The sequence below is a fragment of the Drosophila busckii genome, chromosome 2L (assembly GCF_011750605.1).
Source record: "Drosophila busckii strain San Diego stock center, stock number 13000-0081.31 chromosome 2L, ASM1175060v1, whole genome shotgun sequence".
Taxonomy (NCBI): Eukaryota; Metazoa; Arthropoda; class Insecta; order Diptera; family Drosophilidae; genus Drosophila; species Drosophila busckii.
The window spans coordinates 3,875,440-3,902,361 of record NC_046604.1 but is presented as its reverse complement, the minus strand read 5'-3'; the positions used below and the strand labels follow the sequence as shown (position 1 = coordinate 3,902,361).

General features: G+C 43.5%; 8 protein-coding genes across 8 annotated transcripts; 6 read left to right on the top strand and 2 right to left on the bottom strand.

Annotated features, from left to right (window-relative positions):
* Nucleotides 1-51: 51 nt before the first annotated feature.
* Nucleotides 52-7,187, top strand: LOC108599770 (ral GTPase-activating protein subunit beta). Its single transcript, XM_017986833.2, is given in 17 exon segments — nucleotides 52-414; nucleotides 477-696; nucleotides 888-1,286; nucleotides 1,350-1,610; nucleotides 1,768-2,304; nucleotides 2,611-2,709; nucleotides 2,787-2,927; nucleotides 2,991-3,534; nucleotides 3,594-3,805; nucleotides 3,922-4,092; nucleotides 4,223-4,363; nucleotides 4,526-4,543; nucleotides 4,838-5,292; nucleotides 5,294-5,387; nucleotides 5,448-6,034; nucleotides 6,097-6,911; nucleotides 6,976-7,187. Coding segments are annotated over 17 exon segments (5,004 nt in total). The 5' UTR covers nucleotides 52-219; the 3' UTR covers nucleotides 7,091-7,187.
* A 2,315-nt stretch (nucleotides 7,188-9,502) lies between these two features.
* Nucleotides 9,503-10,179, top strand: LOC108599840 (C-type lectin 37Db). Its single transcript, XM_017986959.2, has 2 exons — nucleotides 9,503-9,634; nucleotides 9,686-10,179. The coding sequence occupies exons 1-2, from the start codon at nucleotides 9,518-9,520 to the stop codon at nucleotides 10,046-10,048; spliced, it is 480 nt and encodes a 159-aa protein (XP_017842448.2). The 5' UTR covers nucleotides 9,503-9,517; the 3' UTR covers nucleotides 10,049-10,179.
* Nucleotides 10,180-12,226: 2,047 nt separating this feature from the next.
* Nucleotides 12,227-13,008, top strand: LOC117135043 (C-type lectin 37Db-like). Its single transcript, XM_033294889.1, has 2 exons — nucleotides 12,227-12,529; nucleotides 12,585-13,008. The coding sequence occupies exons 1-2, from the start codon at nucleotides 12,380-12,382 to the stop codon at nucleotides 12,981-12,983; spliced, it is 549 nt and encodes a 182-aa protein (XP_033150780.1). The 5' UTR covers nucleotides 12,227-12,379; the 3' UTR covers nucleotides 12,984-13,008.
* A 474-nt stretch (nucleotides 13,009-13,482) lies between these two features.
* LOC108599802 (splicing factor 3B subunit 1) lies at nucleotides 13,483-18,106 on the top strand. The gene is made up of 3 exons (XM_017986878.2): nucleotides 13,483-13,582; nucleotides 13,753-14,432; nucleotides 14,484-18,106. The coding sequence occupies exons 1-3, from the start codon at nucleotides 13,555-13,557 to the stop codon at nucleotides 17,769-17,771; spliced, it is 3,996 nt and encodes a 1,331-aa protein (XP_017842367.2). The 5' UTR covers nucleotides 13,483-13,554; the 3' UTR covers nucleotides 17,772-18,106.
* A 431-nt stretch (nucleotides 18,107-18,537) lies between these two features.
* LOC108599817 (inositol polyphosphate multikinase) lies at nucleotides 18,538-19,985 on the bottom strand. Its single transcript, XM_017986920.2, has one exon. The coding sequence runs from the start codon at nucleotides 19,898-19,900 to the stop codon at nucleotides 18,926-18,928; it is 975 nt and encodes a 324-aa protein (XP_017842409.2). The 5' UTR covers nucleotides 19,901-19,985; the 3' UTR covers nucleotides 18,538-18,925.
* A 264-nt stretch (nucleotides 19,986-20,249) lies between these two features.
* Nucleotides 20,250-21,150, top strand: LOC108599845. Its single transcript, XM_017986973.1, has 3 exons — nucleotides 20,250-20,399; nucleotides 20,474-20,784; nucleotides 20,840-21,150. Exons 1-3 carry the CDS (start codon nucleotides 20,342-20,344, stop codon nucleotides 20,930-20,932), a joined length of 462 nt encoding a protein of 153 aa, XP_017842462.1. The 5' UTR covers nucleotides 20,250-20,341; the 3' UTR covers nucleotides 20,933-21,150.
* A 61-nt stretch (nucleotides 21,151-21,211) lies between these two features.
* LOC108603577 lies at nucleotides 21,212-21,894 on the bottom strand. Its single transcript, XM_017992927.2, has 2 exons — nucleotides 21,886-21,894; nucleotides 21,212-21,829 (listed from the first exon to the last, which is right to left on the bottom strand). The coding sequence occupies exons 1-2, from the start codon at nucleotides 21,892-21,894 to the stop codon at nucleotides 21,212-21,214; spliced, it is 627 nt and encodes a 208-aa protein (XP_017848416.2).
* A 743-nt stretch (nucleotides 21,895-22,637) lies between these two features.
* Nucleotides 22,638-24,283, top strand: LOC108599812. Its single transcript, XM_017986908.2, has 3 exons — nucleotides 22,638-23,144; nucleotides 23,210-23,475; nucleotides 23,528-24,283. Exons 1-3 carry the CDS (start codon nucleotides 23,104-23,106, stop codon nucleotides 24,250-24,252), a joined length of 1,032 nt encoding a protein of 343 aa, XP_017842397.2. The 5' UTR covers nucleotides 22,638-23,103; the 3' UTR covers nucleotides 24,253-24,283.
* The last annotated feature ends 2,639 nt before the right edge of the window (nucleotides 24,284-26,922 follow it).

Genomic DNA, 26,922 nt, shown 5'->3' with positions numbered 1-26,922 from the left:
TCGTTTGCTGGAAGAAAAACATTGCGCATATTAACTTTTATAAATTTAGTGCTTTATGGCTGTAATTAAGCACAAAACTATAAATTAAACAAATATAAACAATTGCTTAGCAGCTTAAGGTGCTTAAAAGCTTACATGGCGTGCTTTTAATACTGTGTATAGGTTTTTGCGTTGGCGAAAGTTAAAACTAGAGCAACAAATTGACAACTCACAGCAATTATGTATTCCGAGTGGGCATCGTTGTCGCAGCAAATAAGCGCAAATAGCTGTGGTGCACAGTGTTTTAGTGTTCTAAACAAATTTCCAGCCTCTGCGGGACGTGAAGTTGTGTTTTCTGTGGTTAAGCAGCTGGCCACAAATTTGGGTATAACCAGCGGTCATGCCGAGCCCAGCCATCTGGTTAAGGATGAGGAGGTGAGTTTGGTGTGTATAACTGTAGCTGTATATTCAACTTGTTGCTTCTTACTCACTTTAAGGTCAAATGGTGCATGGATGTTATATGTTTTGGACTTTCACTGCCGCTGCAGGAGCATGAAACCATCAAGGACTGCGTGAATGTTTACTGCGAGTGGCTGACCGCCTTGTATCCACAGCCACGCATAAGCGTGCCAAGACCAATATGTGAAGATGCGAATCTCTATGCACGACAGATTATAAATCATTTTCATAATCTGTTTGTGCCACGCCAGGGTGAAAGTGAGTCACATTTTCAATTTATATTTTAGTTTAGACTGCTTTGGGCGCTAACGCTGCTAAAAAAATTGTAATTATTGTTATTTCAAATTTCAAGTCTTGCCATTTTTATATCAAACCAAGCTTGGTAGGTGCAATTTAGCTACTTTAGAGCCCCAACTCCATTGATAATGCTTACTGTATATGCTTCACAGGTTTGGACACAATCAAGCGACAGGCGGTTTTGTGTCATCGTGTGCTACGCACGCTGCAGCAGACCGCACAATGCTCACAACAAATGGATCGAGAGACTTGGGATACGTTGTTGCTTTTCCTGCTGGCCATAAATGAAATATTGCTAGCACCGCCCACAGTTAAGGATGATGTTGGCGATCAACTTTGCGAGCGTGTGCTCTCAGTGCTCTTTGAGGTCTGGCTGCTGGCCTGTGTGCGTTGCTTTCCGTCTCCCTCTTTGTGGAAAACGCTGCAAGAGTCTTGTGCGCTGTGGCGTCATCGCATAGCGCTGGTGGATCAATGGAATAGAGTAAACTTGGCGTTGACCGCACGCCTGCTGGAGTTTAGTTATGGTCCAGACTTTCCACAGATTAAAAATGGTGAGTACTATAAATAGTAGTAAAAGCTAATTAATATAATTAAACTATAATTTTGTTCTACAGCTGAAGAGGATGCTCAGCTCATTCCCGCAGGCATGGACAATGACTGCGTGGCACAGACCTGGTATCGCTTTCTGCGCATGATTGGCAATCCCACGGCGCTTTGCTCGCCGCATGTTATCAGCAAATCGCCGCATTTCGTGCAGTGGGCTTTGACACATGAGAAAGGCGCCGAGACGCATCAGCACCCGTGCCTGCAAATGCTGCCGCAAATCTTTCTCAATGCAATGAAGGGTATATCCAGCCAGGTGGATGCCTTTTTAGGTAATGCTCGTACTTTAGAAATGCGTTTAGAACTCAGCTTAGCTCTGTAGCTTTGTAGACTTAGTGTGCTCTCTGTCTCTGTCTTTATCTATATAAACTTTGTTTTTATCTATGCGCTTAACCCAAATTTACGCATATAATGTCTGGCCAAGTGCAGGCATTTACCAAGCAGCGCCAACACAGCCGGAGCATGTAGTTACCAATCTGCTAGAGATACGACACTCGCTAAACGAGGCCACCTCGACAACTTTGCAACAATTTATACACTCGAGCAGCGCTTCAAGCATAAGCACACAGCAGACAATGCCAGCTCAAGCGACTGCTCAGCACCAGCAGCAGCAGCAGCAGCAACTACAACATCAGCATCACCATCATCACTATCCACATTTGCATTTACATGGCGCTGGCAGTTTTCTACGCGAACATTTCGTCAGCAACTCGGCGAGCTCTGCCTTGAATGCTATAATGGGGCATCATCATCAGTCACAGCACACACAATCACAGCTACAGCCGCTAAGTCAATTGCCTGTGGGCAGCATTAGCGCTGGTGGCAGTCTCTCGGCTGGCGTTGGTGGCAGCATCTCCTTTAGTCCAGCGGACACAACTGATGGCAACATGGTGACGCCAACGCCACCGCTGCAGCGTCGTTTGGCCAAGAGCTTTAGCGTGGCGCCCACATTAACACAGCAGAAGGGTGCGAACAAACACTTAGAACTCTATTTTCCACTTGTTGTTATTGTTTTTGCTGCCTGCCCGCAGAATGTTGTTTTAATTATAATTTTTACACTACACAAATTTGTTCGTTTGCAGCGCCCGCACTTAATTTGTTGACTAATTTAAACAAAAAATAAGTTTGCTTCATGCTTGATTTTTTAATACAACATATATAGTTCTTATCTTATATACGCCCACATTTAGATTGCATGTCAGTACTAATTATATCGCTCTCGATTATTCTCTCTCTCTCATTTGCTTGCTCACTCACCAAATTGCCTTGCAGGCTTTAGCAAAACCGCATTTATCAGTCTAACACGCGGCGCACCGAATCCCGCACCTACCACGCCCACTTCTGGGCCGTCTTCAGCTAGCAGCATCAATTGTAAGTGTTGTAAATAAAACTTTAACAGCTCCAGTACTAATAGCGCGCTCTTTTTGCAATACACTCTCTTTTAATAGCTCTGCCCTCTATTGGCGCCGAGCTGCGACCCACTCTGGCAGCAGCACGTCCGAAGTGCAACAGCATCTTGCATTTATTTGGTGAATGGCTGTTTGAGGCCGCGCACATAGGCGGCGATACCTGGCTGCAGAATCGTAAGAGTGCGTCATCCAAAAAGCCACATTTAATTGACATTGACTAATGTTTTTATCTTTACTTTGCAGAGCAAGCTTGCGAGGCTAGCAAACGTCCCTCATCGATGATCATGGAGAATCGCAAGGGTTCCATATCACTTTCGCAGCCCAACTCACTCAATGATCCCTCTACGCTGCCGCCCACTCTGACCATAGATAAATACGAATCTGGACGCGCTGAGGCTATTGGCACGCTTTGCAAAATATTCTGCGCCAAGAAAACAGGCGAGGAGATTCTGCCTGTCTACCTGGCTCGCTTCTATATGGCGCTACAGCAGTGTCTGAAGATAACCGAGTCCAAGGAGTGCGACGAGACTTTGGCAAGCATTTTGCTGCATTCTTCGGATCTATTTCGCTTAGACTTGGATGGCATTAATGTGCTTTTGCCGGGCTTTATAGCGGCGTTGGAAATTGTCTTGCCCGACAAGGACTTGAAGCTAAAAACACTAGCAATGACTTTTAATCGCGCTGAGCTGCGACGCTCCGCAATTAATATATTGTTATCCATTATGGTGCTGCCTTTGCATTATCAAAATCTTCCCATACGCACTTTAAACAATGAACACGGCGATAAGTAAGGCACTCTAATACATTTGCTTTAATTATTTGTTCAACATTATTTTATATTTTTAGAGCGTCCACATTTATACAACTGAAGTCACGCTTGATGAACATTTTAATGAATGCGCTGCAGGTGGAAACGGATGCGCAAAATACGCACATGCTGCTTGGTGGCTTATTGCTCTGCGTGCAGGACTCGGTTAGCATTGAAGAGAGCGAGCTAGGCGGGGAGCACATGCAGAGCGCGGGCTCTCATCATGCCGAAGAGAATGTGCTAAGCTCCGGTATGCAAACGAAACTAACTAAAGCAAATGCTTTCATTTTAATTTGCGTTGCCTTTATAATTTAATTTTTATTTATACATATTTTATTTTGTTTTGTCACTTTTTATGACTGTCAGCTTGTTCAGAGCGTTCCGCTTCAGTGATTAGCGGCAGCATCAGCTGCGGCGGTCATGCAGCTGCCAGCAGCTTGCGTGACACCGCCTCAACACACGATTATCCCAGTTTAACCATATCCGATGATTTATCTGTTGAGTTTGCACACGAATTAGATGGCTTGGCTACCTATGGTAATTTTATTATTTTGAAAATTTTCCATTGCATTTATTTTAATTTAAAAATATATTTTTATTTGCTAAGCTATTTTTTATAATACTTTAAAAAATATTCTGTGTAACGCTTACTCAATATATTTTTTAGATAACGCCCATGCTCTGTTTGTGCGCGCCACCTATTTGGTCTGTCATCGTCTAATTTCATCATGGAAGACCGACTTGAATGTATCCTTGGCTGCCTTGGAGCTTCTATCCGGTCTGGCGCGTCTGCATATACGGGAAACAGGTAAAGCTCAACTTTTGCACGTTACTTGTCAAGTTTTAATGCTCATGTTTATTTCTTTGCTCTATGTGTGTATATATTTCTCTTGTATTTTATTTTGTATATAAAACGCACTAACCAACAAATTAATCCAACTAAATTGTTTATGTAATTGACTAACTGCAGCCAGGAATTTTACAAATGGTAAATTTCTTTAACACTGCTAATCACTAACAACATTTTTCTTTCTTTTTCTTTTCTTTTACATTATACACACACACACATATAAACAAAAATAACTTTTCTTCAAATATATATGTGCGTATTTTTATGTTAATATTTAATTTTAATTATTTGTTTACATTGTAAATAACCTGAACCCATTCAATTCCATACACAACCACAACCAACAACAATCACCTTCAATCCATTCACACATATTAGATACTTTAGTGAAAATAGTCGAACCAAGCCAAAATCTAACGATAATCTCCACAGACGCTTTAGAGTGCAAGCGCGCAGTGAAATGGATTTGCGACTATATATGCCACCAATGCTCGCGTCCGCCGCCAGCACACAGCAAGGATCTGCATAGCACCATAGTGGCAGCCTTCCAATGCACAGCCACTTGGCTAATGCAGCATCCGTATCTCATGCAGGACAAAGATTGCCTGCAAACAGTGCTCGAGGTGGTCGAGCTGGGCATCTCCGGCAGCAAGAGCCAATGTAAAAATGGCAATATGCCCAAATATAAAGATGAAAAGGAACTTAAGCCCGCCTCAATGCGTGTGCGCGATGCGGCAGAGAATCTGCTGACCATCTTGCTCGAGCAGGTGGGCTACTTCCCCAGCGAATGCGGACCGGAGTCGATATCCTCGCTGCTTGATGAGCTGGCGCTAATGAAGCATTGCAATTCATTGCCAGCCATAGGCACAGCCGAGCAGGCTATATCCAAAGTTTAAGTATTTTGTCACAGAGAACTCAACTATATTGGCTTTGCTGGAGGAGCCGCTGGGCAACGATCAGGACCCGCAGCCCACTGTAACTTGTAAGTCTTAAATTAAGTAATTTGTAAATATAAGACTAAAACATTTCTTAATATTTTTAGTGCTTATACGTGGTCCGTTTGGACGACATGCCTGGACCATGCAGCTGCGACATTTGCCGCGCAGCAAATCGGGCATTAAATATCATGCTGTCAATCCTGGCCGTCCCATACCTATGAACGACATGACACAACGTCCCGAAACCGAACAGAAACACTTCCCCGAGGGTGTGGATAAGGTGCAGCCTTGCATGGCAGACTATTCCATACCCACTATTGAGCAAATACGCGAGCAATATGGCAGCAGCACAATCAGCCAGCTGGAGGCCATGCTGGAGACACAAAGCATACACGAGAAGCTCGCCTGGGCCGAGGCGGACAATAGCTTGGATAGTCTGACGCATGCACAGGAGTGCACGCCACCGCGAGTCTGCCACGAGTTTCATGCGGCGCGTCTATTTCTCAGCCACTTTGGCTTTCTAAACTTTGAAATACGCCAGCCACAGAATCCGGACGAAGTGCTGGGCACACCACCACAGCGTCCGCTTATAGTGCTGGATACAAAGTCAACTGCCTTTGCTGCAGACTTGGACAAGCTGGACAAACTTAGCGCACGCACGCATGATACGGTTTATGTCTTCTATGTAAAGGTACGTTTAATACAAATAACGATGAGCTGGTGGCCTTTGTTAATTAACAATTTAATTTGCAGGCGGGTCAAAGCAGCGCACAGCAAATTATTGCCAACATGACGGAGGATCAAGCGTATGATGCACACTTTGGTCATATGCTGCAAACGCTGGGCTGGCCAGTGCAAGTAGCTGAGCACTCGGGCTGGACAGGATTTGTGCACAACTCCTGGTCGCTCAAGGGCCAGTCGACTGAGTCTGCAGCAGAGCGTCAGCGTGGCGAATTGAACTATAATGGCGCCCAAAGCGTGCTCTACTGGGCGGATGTCTCTTCGGAAATTGCATTCGTTGTGCCCACGTCATGGAACCTGCGCTTCAACAGCGAGGCTGATAATGTTAGCATATCCAGCAATTATAGCGATCAAAGCGCCACTAGTAATGTTTGGGCACGCGGCGAGGATACGCTCAAGTCGAAGCCGCGTAATCTGAGCTTGGAGCTGGACAGCAACAAGAGTAAGGAACCAGTGCCGCCCACGCGTCGCAAGGGGAATGTAACCAAGCCCACGCTATTGGCGCAAGCTTCGGCAAAGGTATTCTTAGTCTGGCTGGAGAGCTTTGAGGATTATTTAAACTTCCCATTAGAGGATCTGCTGGCCTATGCACGCACTGGCGAGGAGCTGCAATTAACGCAACTGCCACGCGCTGCCGATTGTCATGTGATCTTTGTGCATGCGCTGCAAACGGGTTTGCTGCGTGTTAAGCTGCTGGGTCCGCCGGGACGCATGAGCTTTGCCACGCCGCTGGTGGATGGCATGGTGCTCAGTCGACGTGTTGTTGGAAATTTGGTGCGTCAAACCGCGATTAACATATCCCGACGCAGGCGCTTGGATAATGATAAGTACGTTTAATGTTCGCCCTTTGATAACAAATTTAACTAACGTTTAATTTTGTATGCCTTTTAGCTATCAGCCACCGCATGTGCGTCGGCGTCTCAAGGTGCAGGACATAGTCCAGAAGTACAAGATGGACCTAAGCGAGGCTGAGCTCTTGGCTCATTTATTCCAGGCACAAAAATAAACAATAATCATCAGCAATTTCTACTCGAAGTATAAGTTTTTAGTATTTTGTCTAAACAATTATTTATTTAACACACACTAAAACTTGTAAAGTTTAAGCGCTCTTAACAAAAATTAAATTTTTACAACATAAGAATTGCCTGCCATGAGAACGAAATCGATTTGATAATTCCGGAACTTTACAAAAGTAGCCATCTTTGTTAACTAATCATAAATCATTGATGATAGGCATTAACCTAAACATTTTAAATAGCACAAATTCAAAGAATTTAAATCACTTCGATGGTTAATCACAAATCATTGCTGATAAGTCGATCACAAATTCCAATAAAAAGCGCCGTGGGATTCACTCTCTTGTTAGTCTCAAAAGATGTACAGATTCATTTGTTTCTTTGCGATCTTCAGTCTTTTTGTGGGACTTGGAGTTGAATGTTCAGAGCAGTACTTTGAAGATTGTCCACCATATTTTTCGCGTGTGGACCTAAAGTGCTATCATGTATCCCTAGACAAAGTAAGTTGGTGTGCCATCAACTATGTTCTATACACGTCTTTATATAACTTAGGTCAATTGGTTTGTGGCTGATCGAAGATGTCGCGCCATGAATGCCACTGGACACTGTGGCTGGTGTTTTGCAATGAAGCTGAATCACGCGAAAAATACTCGAAATCTTGATGTATAAGAAGGGGAATACCTTTTGACCCTTTCTGTGATGTGAAAATGGTTCAGAGCAAGTGCTCGTATAGATTTGCGCATGACTGGAGAGATGCTGTATGGATTGGCGGTAATACCCTGGGACTGGGACATCGACACTTTGTTATGTCTCATGATGGTGGCGCACTGCCATTTACTCCTTGGCTGCTTGGCGAGCCAAACAACAATAATAACGACAATTGTATGGATTACTTCCGCGTGCATGATACGTTTGGGTATAACGATGAAAATTGTCTTTATTCAATGCGCTATGTATGCCAGACAAAAGCTAATATTAACAATAACATCTTGTAATTTCACAAGTACAGCAATCTAAACATTTCTAAAATTTACATTTTGCGCTCTAATCACAATGAATCCAAAAAGAGTTGACTGTAGATGATTTTTGAAGATAGATGGGTCTACCCAATTGCAAAAAAAAGACCAGGCTTTTCCAAATGGTCTATACACGTGTTTCAGCTGTTGACTTTGATAGATAGATGGCTTTGGGTGTTGTTTGGTGTGCGAAGAAGACAGCTTCTTCTCCGGCGCGGCAGGACAGCAGACGAGATCGATGGGAGATACAAAACGAAGAAAGAGCAACGCGCTCTGGCTGAAAGCAGCTTGCATGTGTGGGAGGATGGCAGGTTGGGCAGCAAGCGAGGCCACATGAAGGTCAATTAAAAATGCAAGCAGTGAAAAGTTGTCACAATAAGAATGATAACCAAAAATTTATGGTAAAAAGCATTTATGCATGTGAAAAGATGCGTTGATAAGATAGCTATCTTAAAGATTTACTATTTCAAAATGCAATAAATAGCGCCGCAGTATGCACTGTCTTGTTAGTCTAAAACCATGTATAGATTCATTTGCTTCTTTGTGATCTTTAGTCTATTTGCGGGGCTTGAAGCTAGATGTCCACCATATTTTTTGCCTGTGGGCCCAAAGTGTTATCATGTATCCTTAGAAAATGTAAGCTGTAATGCCAAGAAACTGTATATATAATTTTATTTATTATATATATCATAACTTTATATATTATAGGTAAATTGGTTTGTTGCTGATCGCAGATGTCGAGCCATGAATGCGACTCTTATGGTATTCGAGAATGAAATTGATCGCCAACTTACAACAAATCTGCTTATAAGATGGGGTTTGCCTTTTAAAAATGATTGGATGGATCCTGTATGGATTGGGGGTAATACGTTGGGTCTGCCGCGGCAGTTTGTGCGCTCTCATGATGGTGGCGCATTGCCCTATACCCCTTGGCTGCCTGGTGAACCCAATAGCAGTTATGAGGAATGTATAGATTACTATCGAGATCTCAGAACGAAAAAGTTTGGATATAATGATACACCTTGTGTTAACTCAATGCCCTTTGTGTGCCAGACCAAAAACTAATATTAACAGCTTTTGATTTCTCAAATACAGCACTTTGACAGTGCTGATGTAATGTAATAAATGTGCAGGTCTCTTAATCTTAAAAATAGTATTTACATGTGTGGCTACCAGTTAAGGAGCAAGAGAGGCCACAGAAAGGTCATAGATGTATGGCCTCTTGACAATTAAGCAAGCAGTGAACATGTTGATTCAATAATAATGAGAACACAAACATTGACAATTGAGCGAATGTATAAATAATTGCGCTTTCATGATAAGACAGATATCTTGAAATGTTGATATCTCAAATTGAAATAAATATCGCCGTACTATGCACCGTCTTCTTAGTCTAAAATCATGTATCGATTCCTTTGCTTCCTTGCGATCTTAAGTCTCTTTTCGGGACTTGAAGCTGGATGTCCACCATATTTTTCGCGTGTGGGCCCAAAGTGCTATCATGTATCCTTAGAAAAAGTAAGCTGTGATGCCAACATATATATTTCCTTCATATTTTATATATTTTAGGTGAATTGGTTTGTTGCTGATCGCAGATGTCGCGCCATGAATGCTACTCTTATGGTATTCGATAATGAAACGGATCGCGAACATACAACAGATCTGCTTATCAAAAGAGACGTGCCTTTCAACAATGACTGGAGAGATGCTGTATGGATTGGCGGTAATACCTTGGGTCTCCCACGAGAGTTTGTGCTCTCTAATGATGGTGGCGCACTACCCTTTACCCCTTGGCTGCCTGGTGAGCCCAATAGCAAAGATGAGGAATGTATAGATTACTTCCGTCGTACTGAAAAGTTCGGATATAACGATGCACCTTGTCTTAGTTTATTCCCCTTTGTGTGTCAAACTAAAGCACTTTCAAAGGTGTAATGTAAAAAATGTGCGGGTCTCTTTTGTATTAAGGCTTAAATATTCAAAAGATTTAAATTGAATTAATGTTATATTCCATTTTAAATCTAATGTTGATAAGCAAATAATATATTCTTTGACACTTTTTAAAAACCTTAGAAACTAAATTATGATTGCTTACAGCGACCAAACATAAATTTATAAAATAGCACGTAGGCTTTGTACTATTGTGTTGTCTAACATGTTAACTATTTTATAGAGTGTTTTATAACTGTTACCGTGCATTCCATTTGATGTTACATACATCTCTAGATCCACTGCTTCTTAATGTGCTTGTGTTTGAGGAGATTATCCTATAAAGCTGTTAAAAGCTGAGTAGATTGAACTAGTTTTTCTGTTCCAGGTTCTTTGGATACAGGACATTGAACCAACTTAAGTGGCGCACAATTTGAAAGTTTATAGATTACTCCTACAAGGCGTTGGTATCATTTTCAACTTTTTCGTTCTTGAGAATCTCATCGGTGTTTATCATTCCTTATACTGTATTTGCGTTCACAGGCGGCCATGTATAGGGGCAATGAGCACGCAATGCATGCGAGGCGCAGTTGACAATATGCCGACCAGCAGGATCCTCAAGTATTGCGCAATCACCAGCATCTTCCAGTCTGTTGAAACGCTGCCCCTTTTGAATAAAGCAGATTGTTTATGTTCGCGGTCCCGTGATTTCAAATTCTTGAATACATAAAAGGAGTGGGTTCATGGCTTAATCTGGCGGATCTGCTAGCAACAAAGCCTTATTCACTTTGTATATTAAAATTATGAGATGGAATGCAAAAGATAATATTTTTCTTGTCCATATCTAAAGTATCTTCATATTATTTTTTAAACTTATTATCTATAAAGTTTTGTAGTTGGTTTTGTTTGTACAGATCGAGGCAGATGTTACATGTGAGATAGCACCGGCCTTTGTGACCGCCAGTTATATGGGGGTTCGGAGGAATAGAAACGAGTATGGCGAACGTACACAGATCTGCTATCAAGGGGCGTGTTTCAACAATGACTTGGAGAGATGAAAATGTGTGGACTTGGCAGGTAATAACGTTGTTGCCGGCAGTTTTGTGCGTCTCATGATGGTGGCATTGCCTATGACCCTTGGCTAGTGGTGACCATAGCGTTATGGGAATGTATAGATTACTATCGAGATCTCAGAACGAAAAAGTTTGGATATAATGATACACCTTGTGTTAACTCAATGCCCTTTGTGTGCCAGACCAAAAACTAATATTAACAGCTTTTGATTTCTCAAATACAGCACTGTCAAAGATGTAATGTAATAAATAAATGTGCAGGTCTCTTAATCTTAAAAATAGTATTTACATGTGTGGCTACCAGTTAAGGAGCAAGAGGCCACAAAAAGGTCATAGATGTATGGCCTCTTGACAATTAAGCAAGCAGTGAACATGTTGATTCAATAATAATGAGAACACAAACATTGACAATTGAGCGAATGATATGCGCTTTCTATGATAGACAGTATCTGAATGGTGATAGCTCAAATTGACTAAATATCGCGCGTTACTAATGAACCGTCTTTTAGTTAAATATGTATCGTTCTTTGCTCTTGCGATCTTAAATTCTTTTTCGGACTTGAAGCTGGATGTCCACCATATTTTTCGCGTGTGGGCCCAAAGTGCTATCATGTATCCTTAGAAAAAGTAAGCTGTGATGCCAACATATATATTTCCTTCATATTTTATATATTTTAGGTGAATTGGTTTGTTGCTGATCGCAGATGTCGCGCCATGAATGCTACTCTTATGGTATTCGATAATGAAACGGATCGCGAACATACAACAGATCTGCTTATCAAAAGAGACGTGCCTTTCAACAATGACTGGAGAGATGCTGTATGGATTGGCGGTAATACCTTGGGTCTCCCACGAGAGTTTGTGCTCTCTAATGATGGTGGCGCACTACCCTTTACCCCTTGGCTGCCTGGTGAGCCCAATAGCAAAGATGAGGAATGTATAGATTACTTCCGTCGTACTGAAAAGTTCGGATATAACGATGCACCTTGTCTTAGTTTATTCCCCTTTGTGTGTCAAACTAAAGCACTAAAAATATTTAATTTAAATTGTCCTATCAATTCAACTGATATCGCAGCTTTGTCTTCGAGCTTGCCGAGAAATATATATTCATTTTAAATCTAATGTTGATAAGCAAATAATATATTCATTGAACATTTTCTAAAACACTTAGACAAACTAAATTACTGATTGTCTTATCAGCGACCCAAACATAAATTTCAATAAATAGCACCGTAGCTTTGTACTATTGTGTTAGTCTAAAGCCATGTATAGGTTACTTTGCTTCTTTGTGATCATTAGTCTCTATTTGGGAATTAAAGCTGGGACTTCCATCTTGGATACAGGAGACATTGAACATTGTCCACCATATTTTTCACGTGTGGGGCCAAAGTGCTATCATGTATCCTTAGAAAAAGTAAGCTGTGAGGACAAGAAATATATTCATATTCATAATTTTATATACTTAAAAGGTGAATTGGTTTGTTGCTGATCGCAGATGTAAGGCCATGAACGCCACTCTTATGGTATTCGAGAATGAAACGGATCGCGAACATACAACAGATCTGCTTATCAAAAGGGGCGTGCCTTTCAACAATGACTGGAGAGATGCTGTATGGATTGGCGGTAATACCTTGGGTCTCCCACGACATTTTGTGCGCTCTCATGATGGAGGCGCACTGCCCTTTACTCCTTGGCTGCCTGGTGAACCCAGTAACAAAAATGAGGAATGTATAGATTACTATCGTGTTCCAAGCTCACAAAAGTTTGGATATAACGATACACCTTGTCTTAGTTCACAAGTCTTTGTGTGTCAAACTCAAATACTAATATCAACAGCTTTTAATTGTCTAAATGTTTTAAGTCTGTAGATGTATAACAAAAGAATAATGATGATTAAGCATATGAAATTAATACGACTATATATTATATTTAAATTTGCACTTAGCCAAGCCAAGCATTAAATCTAAAACAATTGAGAGTCCTAAAATGATGCGAAGCATAATCGAAATAAGAAAAGTTATAGGCAGGTAGTTGCGCTACGTTATTTTGTCTTATGCTAATTACTAAGATCGCAATAATTAAACAATCATTTCTAAGCTTTATATAAAAGTTGCAGCTTAGTCTAAAATTAATATCTCCGACTTGTAAATTTTTTTAAAGGACGAGCGTTGTATTTAATGATTTTGTATTTTTGCTAATAGTTTAATTCAAAAATTTAAGAGGCCCGCCTTCATTCAGTTTTCAAACTTTTCCCGCTGTTTGTTTTCAAAAACAGCTAAATTTGACGGGTAAATAAGATGTTGGCCAGGGCTGCCAATATAACATCTTATCATTTTCAAGCACTGGCTTTTTTGGCATGTACGTATTTACCAACACTGTCGGATAATTTTTCAGCTCGCGTTTTCACACATAAACGTTTGTTGTTTTTGCCGCTGAAAAATGGAAAATATACCGCGTACTCACGAAGGTTAGTTTATAAATAAATAAAAAGCACTTCAGCTTAAGTTTAGCAACAAGTTGCGCATATTTTAAAGGCTGCTAAAGTCATCCATGTTTTGTTTTTGAACACATGTTTAAAGGCTGTTGCTGGTGTGTATAGAGAAAATCAATGTAATAAATGTTTTAATATGTTTGCAGATATTGAGGCGCAAATCTCGGACATACAGGCGAAGAAAACTGAGCTAGCCAAAAATCAGGCCGCAGCCGCCGGCGTGGGCTTGCTGGAAAGTGGGGGGTTCTTTGACACTGATCTATATGACGATGAGGCGGCAGCTGGTAAGGGCGCCAAGCGCTATGAGGGCTACAACACATCCATAGCAGCAAATGATGATGAGGGCGACGAAGATGAAGAGGACGATGGGTTTCCTGTGCCACAAAAGCGCACCACCTATACGGCGCCCACTTCTGTGCTTAAGGATGTAACACAGGGTAAGGAGGACATTGATCCCATGGCAGACCGGCGGCGACCCACCATAGCTGATCGTGAGGATGAATATAGACAGAAGCGACGGCGTATTATTATTTCACCCGACCGCGCTGATCCTTTTGCCGATGGTGGTAAAACGCCGGATGTGGGTTCGCGTACATACACAGACATCATGCGTGAACAGATGCTTAAAGGAGAAGAAAGCGAGCTGCGAAAACGCATTATGGAAAAGTCCAAAGACGGGACGCTGGTCAAGTCCTCTAATGGCGATTCAACAGCCAAGGAAGGTGGACGCAAACGCGGACGCTGGGATCAAACGGTTAGCGAGAGTTTTATACCCGCCAAAGCAGCAGCGACGCCTAGCAGTGCTGCGACACCCAGCTGGGAGGATGTAAGTAGTTGGCCTCAATTTCGTTTCCTCAATAATTTTATTTGCCTGCAGAAAACACCTGGAGATCACCGTTGGGATGAGACCCCAGGACATAAAGGCAGTGAGACACCTGGCGCTACACCTGGACTGGGCACACGCATTTGGGATGCCACACCCGCGCATGCCATGACGCCTGGACATGAGACGCCGGGACATGAGAAGTCTGCACGTCGTAATCGCTGGGATGAAACACCCAAAACAGAGCGCGAAACACCTGGTCATAGTGGCTGGGCCGAGACACCAAAGCCCGATCGCAGTGGCAGCGGTGCCGGCGAGATCAGCTCCATAGAGTCAACACCAGGCGCCTCCAAGCGTCGCTCTCGCTGGGATGAAACACCCTCAAATGCAACACCGGCCATAACGCCTAGCAATGCAAATGCTATGACGCCCAGCATGACACCGCATGCCACACCCGGACATGCAACTCCATTATTAACACCTGGAGGCAGCACGCCAATAGGTGTCAAGGCTATGGCTATGGCCACGCCCACGCCTGGTGCTCTGGCTGCCATGACGCCAGAACAGCTGCAGGCTTATCGCTGGGAGAAGGAGATAGATGAACGCAATCGTCCCTACACTGATGAGGAGCTAGATCAAATGTTTCCACCTGGTTATAAGATACTACCGCCGCCGGTGGGTTATGTGCCGCTGCGCACGCCCGGACGCAAGCTCATGGCTACGCCCACGCCCATTGCAGGTACACCGGCTGGATTCTTTATACAAGTGGAGGATAAGAGTGCCAAGTTTATGGACAACCAGCCCAAGGGTCAGAATTTGCCATTTATGAAACCTGAGGATGCACAGTACTTTGACAAACTGTTGGTGGATGTGAATGAGGATGCTCTCTCACCGGAGGAGTTAAAAGAGCGCAAGATAATGAAACTGCTGCTGACCATAAAGAATGGTTCACCACCCATGCGCAAATCCGCATTAAGGCAGATGACAGATAAAGCCCGCGAATTTGGTGCTGGTCCACTCTTCAATCAAATTCTGCCGCTGCTGATGTCACCCACGCTCGAAGATCAGGAGCGTCATTTGCTGGTCAAAGTTATAGATCGTGTGCTCTATAAGCTGGATGACTTGGTGCGTCCATTTGTGCACAAAATTTTGGTGGTTATTGAACCGCTGTTGATTGATGAGGATTACTATGCACGTATTGAGGGTCGCGAGATTATTTCTAATCTAGCCAAGGCGGCCGGTTTGGCTACTATGATCTCCACCATGCGCCCGGATATTGACAACATAGACGAGTACGTGCGTAATACTACAGCGCGTGCCTTTGCTGTGGTAGCTTCTGCCTTGGGAATTCCATCATTGCTGCCCTTCTTGAAGGCCGTGTGCAAGTCGAAGAAATCTTGGCAGGCACGGCACACTGGCATAAAGATTGTACAACAGATTGCTATATTGATGGGCTGTGCCATCTTGCCGCATTTAAAAGCGCTGGTGGAGATTATTGAACATGGATTGGTGGATGAACAGCAAAAGGTGCGCACTATAACAGCTCTGGCTATTGCAGCGTTGGCAGAGGCCGCCACGCCCTATGGCATAGAGTCTTTCGATTCCGTGCTCAAGCCGCTCTGGAAGGGCATCCGAACACATCGTGGCAAGGGCTTGGCTGCTTTCCTCAAAGCTATTGGCTATCTAATACCTTTGATGGATGCCGAGTATGCCAACTATTATACACGTGAGGTCATGTTGATTTTGATACGTGAATTCCAGTCGCCAGATGAGGAAATGAAAAAAATTGTGCTCAAGGTGGTGAAGCAGTGTTGCGCCACCGATGGTGTCGAGCCACAATACATCAAGGAGGAGATCTTGCCACACTTTTTCAAATTCTTCTGGAACCACCGCATGGCACTGGACAGACGCAACTATCGCCAGCTGGTGGATACGACAGTGGAAATCGCCAACAAAGTGGGCACATCAGAAATCATCAATCGCGTGGTGGATGATTTGAAAGATGAGAATGAGCAATATCGCAAAATGGTTATGGAAACGGTGGAGAAGATAATGGGCAACCTGGGAGCTGCAGATATAGATTCGCGTTTGGAGGAGCAGCTCATTGATGGCATACTGTATGCTTTTCAGGAGCAGACCACAGAGGATGTGGTCATGTTGAATGGCTTTGGCACCATTGTCAATCAGCTGGGCAAGCGTGTGAAGCCGTATTTGCCACAAATCTGCGGCACCATTCTCTGGCGTCTGAACAACAAATCCGCCAAGGTGCGTCAACAGGCAGCGGATCTTATTTCACGCATTGCCGTGGTTATGAAAACATGCCAGGAAGAGAAGCTAATGGGACATTTGGGTGTAGTACTCTATGAGTATTTGGGCGAGGAGTATCCTGAGGTGCTGGGCAGCATTTTGGGCGCACTGAAGGCTATTGTTAATGTCATTGGCATGACCAAGATGACGCCACCTATTAAAGATCTGTTGCCCAGGCTAACGCCCATTCTTAAGAATCGTCATGAGAAGGTACAAGAGAACTGCATTGATTTGGTTGGACGCATAGCGGATCGTGGACCCGAATATGTTTCCGCACGTGAATGGATGCGCATCTGTTTCGAGCTGCTGGAGCTGCTCAAGGCGCACAAGAAGGCCATTCGACGTGCTACAGTCAACACCTTTGGCTACATAGCAAAGGCCATTGGACCACACGATGTTTTAGCTACGCTTCTTAACAATCTCAAAGTGCAGGAGCGTCAGAATCGTGTGTGCACCACCGTAGCCATTGCCATTGTGGCCGAGACTTGTCGTCCGTTCACCGTGCTGCCCGCCTTGATGAATGAATATCGCGTACCGGAGCTCAATGTGCAGAATGGCGTGCTCAAGTCCTTATCTTTTCTCTTTGAGTATATTGGCGAGATGGGCAAGGATTATATTTATGCTGTTTGTCCGCTGCTAGAGGACGCGCTCATGGATCGTGATCTTGTGCATCGACAGACTGCCTGCTCGGCCATCAAGCACATGTCCTTGGGCGTCTATGGCTTCGGCTGCGAGGATGCGCTCACGCATTTACTCAACTACGTGTGGCCCAATATATTTGAAACGTCACCGCATTTGGTGCAGGCTTTCATGGATGCTGTGGATGGTCTGCGTGTATCTTTGGGCTCTATTAAGATTTTGCAATATACGCTGCAGGGCCTGTTCCATCCCGCACGTAAAGTGCGTGATGTTTATTGGAAGATCTACAACTCTTTATACATTGGTGGGCAGGATGCGCTCATTGCTGGCTACCCGCGCATTACCAACGATCCAAAGAACCAGTATGAGCGCTACGAACTGGACTATACGCTCTAAGAAGCCGCAGCTGGAGCAGACCTAACTAAGCTAGTTAATGCTAGTTTTTTTTTAAGTTACATACACACAGACCCATACACACACAAATATATAAAGCGATTGTACAAAAAAGAAAAGTTCTTCAGCATTATTTGTAGATTTTAGTTCTGACTAGTCATAAAACGACAAATTTTTTGGAAATTATTATATAAAAATGTCCAAATGAATGTTTATTGCGCTCTGCTAGTCACCAGATCGTATTGGGAGTTCGTCATTCGATCCCCCTCCCATATATTAACGTAGTCATGGCAAATGCCTTGCATGCCCCCTCCCCCTAGATGTTGTAAAAATTTTTAGAAAAATTATATTATATCATAATAAAAAATGAGTTAAAACCTCTAGACGTCATTGCTAATATAAATTAATCTTAATATTCTATAGATTTCCTCTATTGCCACACCAACCAGAATATAAATAGGTTTCTTTTGTTGTGAACAAGATAGTAATACACATTTTACGGAATTTTAAGCTTTGAATTTATCCCTTTATCCTGGTTACGCCCCTTCCAAGAATCTTTTAGTATTCTACAAAGAAATTAACTTGGCTCTCATTTCGTTGCTTCGTTCAATCTTTCAATCGCTTTTTTAAAACAAAATATATTTTTTCAGAATGTGTTTTTAATTTAAGTACCTTAAACCCTACAACAGGGAGTATTTTTTTAAATTATATATTCTTGTAGCATATATATAAAAATATAGTATAAAGACTATTCTTTACAACAGTGGTTACATATATTTTTTTCAAGATATTCGCTTGAAGGACACTGCATTTGTAGTTAGTAAATACTTTAATAAAACGCAATCAATTGCGCAATTAAATGAGGTTTTTGTTCCGAATTTTGTTGGGTAATACTACTTACAACGCCTACGAGATATAGGAGATAATAACTGAGCAATGGTGCTTTACAGTCACAGTGAAAGCTGCACATAAAATATATATATATATATTACATTGATTGTGTTCTTTATGGAGCTTCCACTGTACTCTAAACGAAATGCTAAATGGTGTTGGTTCATATTTAGAATAACAGCTCTGCTGTGGACTTTTGGCTTAGTGTTAATACAAAATTAGTGTTAACCATAGTACGACTGTTGGATAAATTCCTTGGTCCGCTGCTATCGCTGCAGCATAGACTCCACAATGTCTATTAGACTTTGCAGTCCAAACATATAGTTCTGATCGGGCTCAGCATCTTTGGCTGGAAAGATGTGCGCGAAATCAATGCAGCGCACATGCACCCACTGATCCACGGGCGGCGCGGGCCGCTGCTCTAGCTGATGCCCATTGGTTAGATGCGTGGCGCTTTGTTTCACATGATGCAGTTGCTCATAGTCATAGCAGATGAGCAGCGAGCTGGCGTAGAAGTGTAGCAGACGTTGTCGCTTGAACCAGGCGCGTATGCCACACAGCTGGCGCAGCACCTCCCGCAACACCGTTTCGCTGCTACTATGGCTGCTATTGAAGAATAGCGCCAGAGCCTGGCGGAATCCCGCTACATCCAATGCCTTGCCATAATCACGTCCCTGACGTACTAGCTGCGGTGTATAGACTTGAAATCCGGGCAGACAGAGACCTAGTTGCTGTTTGCAAATCACATATTTTTGTTCCTCGATGGCACGCTTATGTGCGGAAGACAATGGATCCCAGGTGCGACGTCCAACTTTAACGTCCATTACACATGGCTTGCTCATTCCATGCGTCAGATCTTCCAGCTTGAGAAATGTATGCTGGCGCTGATTCACAAACAGTTTTTGCTGCCCATAGTAGCGAGGCACGTGCGGCGCTAATGCAGCTAACGTTGCCAAATCCGTAAGGTTACTGTCACCTCGGCCGTTGAGGTCATTGCCAGTTGCACTCGTTGCTGCAATAGCCGCCGCCAGTGACTCATAAAAGTTAATCTCGCGCTCACCGCACTCCGGTTTACCCAACGGCTTGAACACTTTTCCCTCGCCCGCGTCCTGCAGCAGTCCGATAGCCGCCGCATTGCTCGCCTCGAATGTATGGCCAGCGACCTGTGTGCCCAATTTACAATATCCCAGTGGCACAGCGGGTAGAGTGACTGTTACTGATTCCTGCGGTTGTTTGGCCATCTTTGTGTTGAACTGCGCTGCGACGCTTAAAATTCAACAGCAAGCAACAAATGCACAGACGAAGACAGTGTTGTAAAACGGAAGACTGATAATATGATTGGTGGCTTGATAAACCATTTAAAACGTAAGTGCTAAATAATTACTTGACTTATACCTATACAGCAGCAGAAGAAATCAGAATACTGAATGCACTTAAAATAAGTTAAAAGCTAATTGTCAATATTACGTTTTTGTGGCTTACTTTGTTGGCGGCAACATAAAATTTAGTGCTGCAAGTCGTCAGCTGGCCATGGGGAAATTATTGGTATATTTTGTTAAGTGAGCAACACACTGTCATCCAGCTTGGGAGTGGTTGTGACTGCATTTGTTTTTATTTACGCTCTTTAAAGGTATTATTTTAAATTAAAACAGCAACTGCGAGTACAACTGCAAAGCTGAAACATGCAGCATTGGCAAATTGCTGTGCTGGCCATCTGCGCTTTTTATCTCTGCAGCCAAGGTAAGTGCTATAATTTTTTGACCACGCCTAAGCTGAAACAATTTTCTAATGACACACATGTAAACAATTGCTAGTTAACTTTGTGGAGGGCCTGGAGTGTTATGTGTGCTCCAACCAGACGGGCAACACGGAAAAATGCCTAAATACGATAAAAACCTGCGAGTCGTATGAAAACACCTGTGGCACAGAGATACGCTGGGGCAGCCAACCTTATTTTTCCGAGGGTGCACTTAAGCAATACTACGTATCAAAGCGTTGCATGACCAAGGAGCAATGCCAGTCCAAACGAAAACGCTATATGCAGCTGTACTGCACGCACATTTGGTACGAGGATTGGGCATGCAATGAATGCTGCCAGGGCGATCGCTGCAACTATTTTGTGATTGTAAGTGTGTGTGCTCTGACTAAATAATTAATTTATTAATGAAAAACATTCGCAGAGTGGCGCTACAACTCAGCGGAAAGGTATGTTCGCTTTACTCAGCGTGCTGCTGGCCATGGGAGTGATGTTCAGACAGCTGATAAAGCAGTAAAAGAAGCTCAATTCATAATTTAACGCACATTCCAAACGAAGCTAAGTTCAAAAGTAGTTTGTAAACAATTTTTAAATGTTGTATACCGTTTGTGCCGTCCATTTAAACCTTGCATGTAGTTTGATACCGTCCATGTGCCTTTTTGCAATTTAAATTAATGTTTCTCATGCTCGAATATTTTGTAGTGGGCTTTAGCTCAATAACTCAATAAACACATATCGCAGTTTTTCTACTGCTTTTCTATTAATAATTGAATTACATATATTTTATCGAGTTTAGTTAATTGGCACAAAAGCAGCCGGCGGTAACAGTTACAGTTTCAAACTGCCACTGCCAGAGTTGGGTGACCTTCTCGGGTAGCCAGAGACGCGCGGCAGACGCAGCTGACTTGTCATTAACTAGCTCGGGAGTTAGGGTTAATACTTTTACTTTATACTCCAGCGGCTTGCAATTAGAGCCATGCAAGCATTTAGCATCCAGTGTCGGCGGAGTTTCGCAGACAGCGCTCATTAGATAGCGTGGAAAGTACTTGCTGCCCAGATCGATTAAATCGTTCATAACTTTGCAGTCGCAGCTGGCGGCGTGCACGTCATTGCGCTTGCTGGTCAACAGATCCTCGTAGAAATCATTGTAGTACATGGGCGGCAGCTGATACGGTGTAAGCGCTGCTGCCTCTGTTGGACGTGGTGTAGCTGCTGTGCTTGGCACTAAGCCCAACAAGCTGCTTAGCATTTTGGAGGTATCATCTTCTTGACTGGTTGCTTTATCCATACAATCGCCCAAGCCCAGAAAGCGACTGCAGGGCTTGCCGGGATTTGGCATGAGCGCGTTGTAGTTGCTGCCAAAACGATTGCCGGCAACCCAATGCAGCGCTAGCGCTGCTAGCATAGTGGCCATCTGCAAATTGTCAGCATTGTTTAAATATCCAGCGTTTGAGCACATCTACGACTTACCCATGGCATTGCTCCGTTATATGCCGCAGCAGAGTTGAACTCCTTTTGCGACTCTGCTGGCGTCGGTGAGGCGCTTTTATAGCCAACGGCCAACGTGTAGCCAGCTGACCAGCACAATAGCCCAGCATCTCGGATTACCTATTGTGTGTGTGTGTGCTCATGGACGGGGTCCATTACGGTACGTCACCTGGACCTGCATCACGGAAACAAAAGCCTCAACTGTTGACACAAGCACAAAAGGGCGCACACTCGAGTGTGCTATGAGTTGCTGGGAGTGCTTGTCTATTAATAGTCCGACTCTATATGCTTACAAGTGGACTGGACTGGATGCTCGCTTAAAGGTCTGGCAGAACTCAAGTGTTTATGTGGTCAAAAATATGAGAGATGCTTAAATTATCGACTTGCAAGACTATGAGGTGCTCTTCCAAGCAATTAATGCTCTATTTAAATAGTAAAAATAAAAACTATTTGAACTGTATTTAAAATTAAAATTTAAAACTGTTCATCATCCCTCAAAATGTCCCTGCCCCACGATCATTGGCCAGTTATAAGGAAACCCAGTGACCCAGACTATGAGCTCATAGACTCAGGTGCACAGAGTTTTGTGCGGCTAGAACGACTGCGACAAGTGTACTGCTCCGGCGTAGGGTAGTTAGGGTGACTAAAGAGCTGTGTGCTAAGCTAAGCGTTGTAGGGCTTCTTGGCGACCGATGACGACGATGTGGGCTAGCACGAGCGAGCACAATCCTACAGTCGCAGTCGTTGTAGTTGTGCCCACACAGTCGCACATACGTTACAGCATTGCGCAACAGTTTGACAAGCGCGCGTGGCTCTCAAACTGTAAGCGCCAGCAGCTTAAAAAGAGAGCGTGAGAGTGTCAACGATAAAAAGAGTGCAAGGTTCTAGTCCTGGCGCTGACTTGATGCTGTGGCTGCTATTAAGTTGTGATTGCTGTTGTTGTTGTTACTGCTGCTGCTGCTCCTTTGTGCAACTTGTTATTATTATTGTGGCTTGAGTGGAGCGCGTACAGTTCAACGCTTAAGCAACGCAGTGCCAGGGGCGGGGGTAGGAGGAAGCCCCAAGAGTGTTTGCCGACAATGTGGAAAATCGTTAAAAAATAAAAAAGAAAAAAATACAATAAAAAAATAAAAAGCCGTTGCGACTAGCAAACCGAAAAGCGTACTTAAGTTAAGTTAATAGACAGGACTCAGTTTACGCATGGACAAAGGCACAATGAAGCGCAAGCAGAGAAGATACAGGTGGGCTAACCTAACTTTGGTGCAGCCAAACAGCTTTCAATTGTCTCCTCTCTCTGTCCACACAGAACCACGTTCAATACGCTGCAGCTGCAGGAGCTGGAACGCGCCTTTCAGCGCACTCACTATCCGGACGTATTCTTTCGCGAGGAGCTGGCCGTGCGCATTGAACTGACGGAGGCGCGTGTGCAGGTCTGGTTTCAAAATCGACGCGCCAAATGGCGCAAGCAGGAGAAGCTGGGCGTTGATTACAAGGACGCCACGGGCTTGGAGCTGGATGTGGATGTGTCCTTCGACGAGAGCGCCGTGCTTGGTCAGCTGGACAGCGCCTTGGGTAAGCATTTCCTTAAGTTTCGTTGTCGTTAATGTTAATTTGTGACTTACAGCTGCTGGCAGTGGCGGCACGCTGCTTCCGGATACGCCGCCGCAGTCGGCCAACTCGCTGGACAACGAGCTGAAAGCGCCTTATGGCTCCGTTGTGATGTCACCTTCGCGTCTGTCACCCAATATCTTTCTAAATCTGAACATTGATCATTTGGGATTGGAACGCGGTGGCAGCGGTCTCTCCATGGAATGGTCCACCTACCCGCCGTCCACGCTGTCCACGCCGCAGGAGCAGACGCCACAGCCTCAGCCAGCGGCGCTGCAACAGCAACAGCAGCAGCAGCAGCAGCAACAACATCAGTTTGGTTCCACGCTGGATCTGGACATTGGCGACGGCAGCTGCGCCTATGATGAGATGAAATTCCTTGGCGTAGATCAGTTTACCATCGATAGCTTCAAGGCCGACTGCATACTGAGCATGGAGCAGAGTCTGCCGCTCTCGCAGTCGAACAACCCGAACTCTAGTCACATCTACGAATCGCAGTGCCATGCTCAGGATAATGGTGCACTGCACTCGCTCTGCTTGGAAGGCTTGGGCATGGGCACGCCCACATTTGGCAGCCTCTCGCTGCTGTCGTCGCAGGAGGAGCAACGGCTGACAGCGCCAAAGACGCCGCCTTCGCTGCTCGTGCTGGACAAGACGCTGCCATCGTTAAGCATGGGCGTCGATGGCATTGCCGATCTGGTGGAGCAGCTGCATCAGCATCAGCATAATGTGGGCGTGTAAACCATTTATGCTCGCTCTAGTTGAATTTCTGTAAGCTTAGTTAAAATTACAATATATTAGCTATAAATATTTATTCTATAGTCGCTGAGTTATAAACAGAAAATAATTTATGTGGAAAGTATGCGCTAAGCAACAAGTTTTTATATTTATTCATGTCAGCAGCTGAAGAGAATTGCAAAAAAGAAAAAACAACAAATTTATGGAATTTTATAGAAAAGACACTTAAGCAGCTTTAGCTTGCAGCTTAATCTCTTTAACAAATTATATATAACTGATATTGGCTTTGGTTGTATAACTAAGGGACATTCAAATTAGTTCATAGATCAAATTTCAATGAGTTCCATTGCCAACGACTGTATAATGTGAATTTTCAAAATATAAAAAGTATAGCATACCTTTTAGGGCAACTATTTTAGCCTTAAAGCTAGTAAATTTCATACAACTAAAATTTATAGATTTATTACAAGCAGGGCCGGCTAATCCTGGCCGTGTCAGCATATGCAACTAAAAACATGAAAACAAACGCTTGTCCTTGATCCTTGGCAGCCTTAATGCTCAGGCTTCCTATGGATTCCTGTGAGCTCTCTCTCTCGTTGTTTCTGCAATGCAATGCGTAACAAAGAACAACGCCAAGCATTAGAGCTCTTCCCCCGTCCAACTCGCCAGGTATTTGTGGCACGGATTAGAGCCCAACTAATTGTGTGATTTGAATGGATTTCGGGTTTCTGCGTTTGTTTGTTTGAACACAACATTTGCTTTTTAACAATTGCAGCGTGTGCGTAGTGCCGGCGGCAAATATATATACCATAGCACATAAATATTTGTAGCTGTGTATTGAGCAGTAGCTGCTGCGCTACACTCAATGCGCCTAAGCGTTTGTGAAGCTTACGCCCGTTTTTGGCCTTTGGCAACTCCTACAATGCGGCGTGGCACTCTAAGCGTAAGCTCAAACCATAACAGCAACAGCAACAGTAACTGCAATGAGCTGCAGCTTACAGCAGGGCGTAAGCTCCTTGTGGATTTTGTTGGACAGCTCTAATGCTTGAGCTGGGGTCTGGGGGGGAGGTTGGCTGACAAAAGGGCCAGAGCAAAGCACAAAGCAAGCTAATTGTTGATGAATTAAACGCCCAGTGGGGATTTTGGCCACACGGTTCTGGTTGCTGCTGTCACTGGCTCGCCGAAATTTTCATTATTCTCAGCTTTTCGCTCGACGGTGGGCACTGACTGGTTGCCATTGGATAATCCGCACAGCAATGTGACGCTTTGAAGCGTGAATATATGATAAAGGATCAACCCCGACGTGCGGCGCGGTGCGGCGCGGCTGCAGTCGCTGTCAGACATGCATACACATGATTTGAAATTAATCGAAAACGTTGCCTTGCATAAGGTTGCCGCAACAGCAGCAGCAGCAGCAACACTCAAGGCTGTATGCACAAGAGCCACAAACTTTAATCGATAGTCAAATAAGCAACGTCTATGTGTGTGTCGCTTGTGTGTGTCTCAAGCATAACAAGACGCAGGACAATGACGTTAACGAGCTGCCTGACTTACTTTGCCTTCGTGCCAGCATCAGCATCAGCTTCAGCATGAGCTTCAGCAGCTCTGACCCTTTGCCTTTGTGCTGTAATTTCTCTAACGTTTGTTTATATTTTATATTGAATTGCCCTCGGGCTGCATAAACGCAATAATCTCACATTTTATGGATTAAACTCACCTGCTCGCCTGCTAATCTATTATAAAATTTAGCTCTGTGCAATGCAGTTTTTAGTTTTAGCTATAAATGAAAATTTAATCAAATTAAAATGTTGCTCTATGAAATCAATATAAAAGCAAAAGTTTGATGCTATAATAATTGCAAGAGTAAAATTAAAATATGTCTATTACTTTTGAATATATTCAGTAAGAACTCCTTAATTAAAATGAATTGATTTAAAAGTAGACCTGCTGCTCTGGCCTATAATTTATATTATAGGGCTGAAATCTGTGACTTGCCCCATTCGAATTGTGTATTCATTACGCGCTTGCATTGGCAGCCTGGGAAATATTAAATAATGAAATATTAAAATCAATGCGACGAATGCGAGACGCGCACTGCCGCTGCTCCCGCCGCTCCCTCTGCTCTGGTTGGGCCATGTAACGTGAGGTGTTCATGTGAATAAATTGCAATTAACCATATTTTTATTTCAACAAACGAAAGGGCGGCGCCCGTGCCAACACAAGGATTCAGTTCAAGAATAAAAAACACACGGCACTCATTTAATTAAAGTCAAATTTAATGGGTAAATATTTTATGCGCAACACACACATGCACACATACTATATACACAGATGTGAATGAAAAAAATATGACGCTTAAATGTTGGTATAATTTTTATTTTTATTTTATTTAAACAAAAAACTGAACGCTCTGTGTGCCATGCAAACAGCGCAGGCTGCAAGCGTATATTAAATTTCCTGTTGATATAGGCAAACATGCACACAAAAAAAAACCAAAACTGAAATAAAATAAAATAAAAATATAATGCGAAGCGTGCACTAGAAAAACAAAAAAAAAAAGAAGTTAGAAAATTGAAAAAGGGCAAATCAAAATTAATAGACTGCAAATATTTGTAGATTTTTACACGAACTATTAACAAGGCCACAAATAGTAGATGTTAAGCATTGGCACCA

Bases quoted from the DNA above. Each gene is read 5' to 3' on its own strand.
- LOC108599802 (XM_017986878.2), top strand. From the start codon at position 13,555: ATGGAAAATATACCGCGTACTCACGAAG. The intron at 13,583-13,752 runs GTTAGTTTATAA...ATATGTTTGCAG, and splicing joins TATACCGCGTACTCACGAAG to ATATTGAGGCGCAAATCTCG. The intron at 14,433-14,483 runs GTAAGTAGTTGG...ATTTGCCTGCAG, and splicing joins CGACACCCAGCTGGGAGGAT to AAAACACCTGGAGATCACCG.
- LOC108599812 (XM_017986908.2), top strand. From the start codon at position 23,104: ATGGACAAAGGCACAATGAAGCGCAAGCAGAGAAGATACAG. The intron at 23,145-23,209 runs GTGGGCTAACCT...CTGTCCACACAG, and splicing joins CGCAAGCAGAGAAGATACAG to AACCACGTTCAATACGCTGC. The intron at 23,476-23,527 runs GTAAGCATTTCC...TGTGACTTACAG, and splicing joins TCAGCTGGACAGCGCCTTGG to CTGCTGGCAGTGGCGGCACG.
- LOC108599817 (XM_017986920.2), bottom strand. From the start codon at position 19,900: ATGGCCAAACAACCGCAGGAATCAGTAACAGTCACTCTACCCGCTGTG.
- LOC117135043 (XM_033294889.1), top strand. From the start codon at position 12,380: ATGTATAGGTTACTTTGCTTCTTTGTGATCATTAGTCTCTATTTGGGA. The intron at 12,530-12,584 runs GTAAGCTGTGAG...TATACTTAAAAG, and splicing joins ATCATGTATCCTTAGAAAAA to GTGAATTGGTTTGTTGCTGA.
- LOC108599845 (XM_017986973.1), top strand. From the start codon at position 20,342: ATGCAGCATTGGCAAATTGCTGTGCTGGCCATCTGCGCTTTTTATCTC. The intron at 20,400-20,473 runs GTAAGTGCTATA...AACAATTGCTAG, and splicing joins TTTTTATCTCTGCAGCCAAG to TTAACTTTGTGGAGGGCCTG. The intron at 20,785-20,839 runs GTAAGTGTGTGT...AAACATTCGCAG, and splicing joins GCTGCAACTATTTTGTGATT to AGTGGCGCTACAACTCAGCG.
- LOC108599840 (XM_017986959.2), top strand. From the start codon at position 9,518: ATGTATCGATTCCTTTGCTTCCTTGCGATCTTAAGTCTCTTTTCGGGA. The intron at 9,635-9,685 runs GTAAGCTGTGAT...TATATATTTTAG, and splicing joins ATCATGTATCCTTAGAAAAA to GTGAATTGGTTTGTTGCTGA.